Consider the following 3,746-nt stretch of genomic DNA (forward strand, 5'->3'; position numbering starts at 1 on the left):
ATTCTATGAAGAATGTTTTTGTTCCAACGTTTTGAGAACACTATTAAAGAGCGGATAACTTTGAATGACAATAAACACACAATTGCAATGCTAACTGACATAGCCTGCATCACGGAAAAAAAAAAAAAACATTCCAAAATTGGTGTTTGCAGCTGGGGTCTTCTATTGTACTTGTCCATTAAGTGTTAACTGATTTAGTCATGTTAAATCAGATTACTCTTTCTTTTTCTTTTTCTTAGTTTTTTCTTTTTGAAGTCATGTTTTACTAAAGAAATTTTGAGGTCTGATAATAAAGAATAAAAGGTTGTTAGGCTTTCTCTTTAACACTGTTTATTTTTTTTATTTTTATTTTTTTTTGTGGTTTCAATAAACTTGCTGAAAAACTTCTATGGATTCTATGGAATTATTTCCCCGAAGGAATCAAAAAAGTCAATTTGGAGAAAAAAGTCCGCAACCTTGAGATATTAGCGAACTGTGAGATAGATCAGTCATGACAAAATAGTCAAAATTACCTTTTTTTTCTTCTCTTTTTTTTTATTATTTTTAAATTCTGTGGTGGAAATAAGCTTCCATATACTTAAAATCTTTTGCGAGTATAATAGAGTATTTTCCTCATATTTGTAAGAGCAAACTTGTCTGCGGGGAGTGGTAAGGACAAAGGCACCAACGAAAAACATCTACTTTTGGCAAGTTCCAGTAAACATTGGACTTGAACCATTCTTATTTGTTGTCAATATGACATTCAAGAAACACCATGTTAACAGAATTTGAGAACCAATTTCAATCAGATAACATAGTAAGATTTTTCAAATTCAGTTTGTGCATTTATGTTCAAAATAGGAAAAATAATAATTCTATTTTGAGATCCAATGAGAATCACCCAGCTGCATAAGCTCCCCTTTCTGCAACTCATGAGAACCATGAGTGTTAATGAAGAGGGAGGGACTATCGTTAATTAGCTGAAATCTGTAGAATACAAAAAGACCAAAGGGCAGTATCTCCACATTGTGTTTAGCTGTTAAACAATGGCTGTAAGTTGGTGCTTGGTTGAGATTTTGCTGGTTTGTGCTTTCTGTCATGCTGTTCCACACTGGAGTAAATCGCTTCAGGATGTTCAGTCTCTGATGATCCAGCGGTTTCCTCTTCAGAAGCCAGTTCAACAACTACCTAAACCACAGTTTCCGCTTCAGAAGCCGGTTCAACAACCAACTTACCAACAGTTTCCGCTTCAGAAGCCGGTTCAACAACCAACTTACCAACAGTTTCCGCTTCAGAAGCCAGTTCAACAACTACCTAAACCACAGTTTCCGCTTCAGAAGCCAGTTCAACAACCAACTAACCAGCAGTTTCCTCAGCAGTTTCCACTTCAGAAGCCGGTTCAACAACCAACTTACCAACAGTTTCCGCTTCAGAAGCCAGTTCAACAACTACCTAAACCACAGTTTCCGCTTCAGAAGCCAGTTCAACAACCAACTTACCAACGGTTTCCTCAGCAGTTTCCACTTCAGAAGCCAGTTCAACAGCTACCTAAACCGCAGCTTGTACATCAGAAGCCAGTAGTGCAGGCAGATCCCCTTGATAAATGTGCTATAGCTGATTCTGAGAAGATCCAATGTGGTCTACCTGGGATCAGTGGTGCTGAGTGTGAAGCTATCAACTGCTGCTTTAATGCACAGCAGTGTTTCTATGGCAGGGCGGGTAAGTTCTATTTTACTCTGTTTGTGTTAAACTGATTCTCTGCATTAACCTGCTCTTGTACCTTGTTCTAGTAACCGTCCAGTGTATTAGAGATGGTCAGTTTGTGGTAGTGGTGTCTAGAGACGTTACTCTGCCTCGACTTAGTCTGGATTCTGTTCATCTACTGGGTGGAAACGACCCACCTTGTGCTCCTGTGGGGTCCACACCTTCCTTTGCCATATACCAGTTCCCTGTGACTGCATGTGGCACGAGTGTGATGGTGAGCAGCTGCTTCTGGTTTTATTCTGCATCTTATGATGGACTGGATGCTCCCACTGTTTCTGTTCACAGGAGGATGGTGGATATGTGGTGTATGAAAACCGAATGACCTCATCCTATGAAGTGGGGATTGGACCATATGGTTCCATCACAAGGGACAGTCATTTTGAGTAGGTGATCTATGACTTGGTGTGAACATTTAATCCCTGATAAATGCTACAAGCTTACGTGTTGTCCAGGTTTCTCTTCCAGTGTAGATACTCTGAAACTTCTGTGGAAGCTCTGGTTGTGGAGGTCAACTCCGTTCCTCCACCTCCACCAGTAGCTGCTCCCGGACCTCTCAGGGTGGAGCTCAGACTGGCCAATGGCCAATGTGTCACCAAAGGCTGTGCTGATGGTAAGGTCTTGTCCCGTGTCCGTCTAAAGCCTTTCAAACTTGAATCTGGTAAAACCCCAGTGTTCCTCAGGGGATGAGGCCTACACGTCCTACTACAGTGATTCTGATTATCCCATCACCAAAGTCCTGCGAGAGCCTGTGTATGTTGAGGTGCACATTATGGAGAGGACTGACCCCAACATTGTCCTGATGCTGGGACACTGTTGGACGACTTCAACCCCCAGTCCACTCAGTCTCCCCCAGTGGGACCTTCTGATTGATGGGTGAGTGTACAGCCGATCCTTATCCCGTTAGTCTGCTGTGAGACCCTTTCTACCCTTCTCTTTTGTCTTCAGATGCCCTTACCAGGACGACCGTTATCTGACCACACTGGTTCCAGTGACTGGGTCGTCTGGTCTTCAGTTCCCAACCCACTACAAACGCTTCATTGTGAAGATGTTCACATTTGTAGACCCAGCCTCACTGGCTGCTCTGCAGGAAACCGTATGCCCTCCCTTTAATTGAACATTTGTATTTACTACTTGTGGATTCTATGACTTTGGCGTCTTTCTTCCCTGTCAGATCTTCATCCATTGCAGTACAGAGGTGTGCCATCCATCATCTGGCTCTTGTGAGAAAAGCTGCACCAGGAAACGTGAGTTCTCTCTTTCTCTTGACAAGAGGAACGGAGTATTTTTATAAGCGCTCTCTTCTCTTTCAGGAAGAGATACTCGTGTCAAGGCTGTCTCTGGGGAGCAGACTGTGGTTTCTAGTGAAGCAGTTACTCTGGTCATGTAAATCTAGTTTTTAATAAACTTTACAGAACCCAGAGGTGTCTTGTCTATTGGTATTATTCTCCAGAATCTGGTATTAAAAGCCCCTCTTGCCAGGGGTTTTTTTTTTCTCACAATTTAACGTGCATCGTAAGGTCGTGCATTCGGAGTCCTTTATCCATCCTCCAGTTGCTAACCTGGAGCAGCACAAGTTTCCCCTTTTTAAAGGGTTAATTAACAGGATGTTTTAACCCATCCAAGTGCACATACACATTTTTGCGGAGGAATTGGTGGTCTGGTGTCTCGCTCAAGGGCCCCTCAGCTGTGGGTATTGAGCGGAATACCCCAAACTCCTGCTGGGACTGAGACTTGAATCCCTTAGCTTTAGGTTACAAGTCTGACTAGTCAACCATTGGGCTAAGATTCAACCACCACAACTTGTGGGTCATAGTCAACGTGTCATCTTAGTACTATCAGCTTATATGGGGAAAGATTCGGTTGCAAGCTGGGCAGTTGTGGCCTAATGGTTGGAGTCAGACTTGTGACCTAAAGGTTTAATACTCAATACCAGTAGGGAATGTAGATTAGGGATTGAATGAGCCATGCTCCCTTCCACTTTCAATACACACAGTTTTCCCCAG

General features: G+C 42.7%; 1 protein-coding gene across 1 annotated transcript; it reads left to right on the plus strand.

Moving 5' to 3' along the window:
• Positions 1-1,000: 1,000 nt before the first annotated feature.
• Positions 1,001-3,161, plus strand: LOC113045932 (zona pellucida sperm-binding protein 4-like). Its single transcript, XM_026206706.1, has 8 exons — positions 1,001-1,698; positions 1,770-1,957; positions 2,029-2,126; positions 2,196-2,353; positions 2,424-2,616; positions 2,689-2,836; positions 2,915-2,987; positions 3,054-3,161. The coding sequence occupies exons 1-8, from the start codon at positions 1,026-1,028 to the stop codon at positions 3,128-3,130; spliced, it is 1,608 nt and encodes a 535-aa protein (XP_026062491.1). The 5' UTR covers positions 1,001-1,025; the 3' UTR covers positions 3,131-3,161.
• The last annotated feature ends 585 nt before the right edge of the window (positions 3,162-3,746 follow it).

This window comes from Carassius auratus, chromosome 27, assembly GCF_003368295.1.
Source record: "Carassius auratus strain Wakin chromosome 27, ASM336829v1, whole genome shotgun sequence".
Taxonomy (NCBI): domain Eukaryota; kingdom Metazoa; phylum Chordata; class Actinopteri; order Cypriniformes; family Cyprinidae; genus Carassius; species Carassius auratus.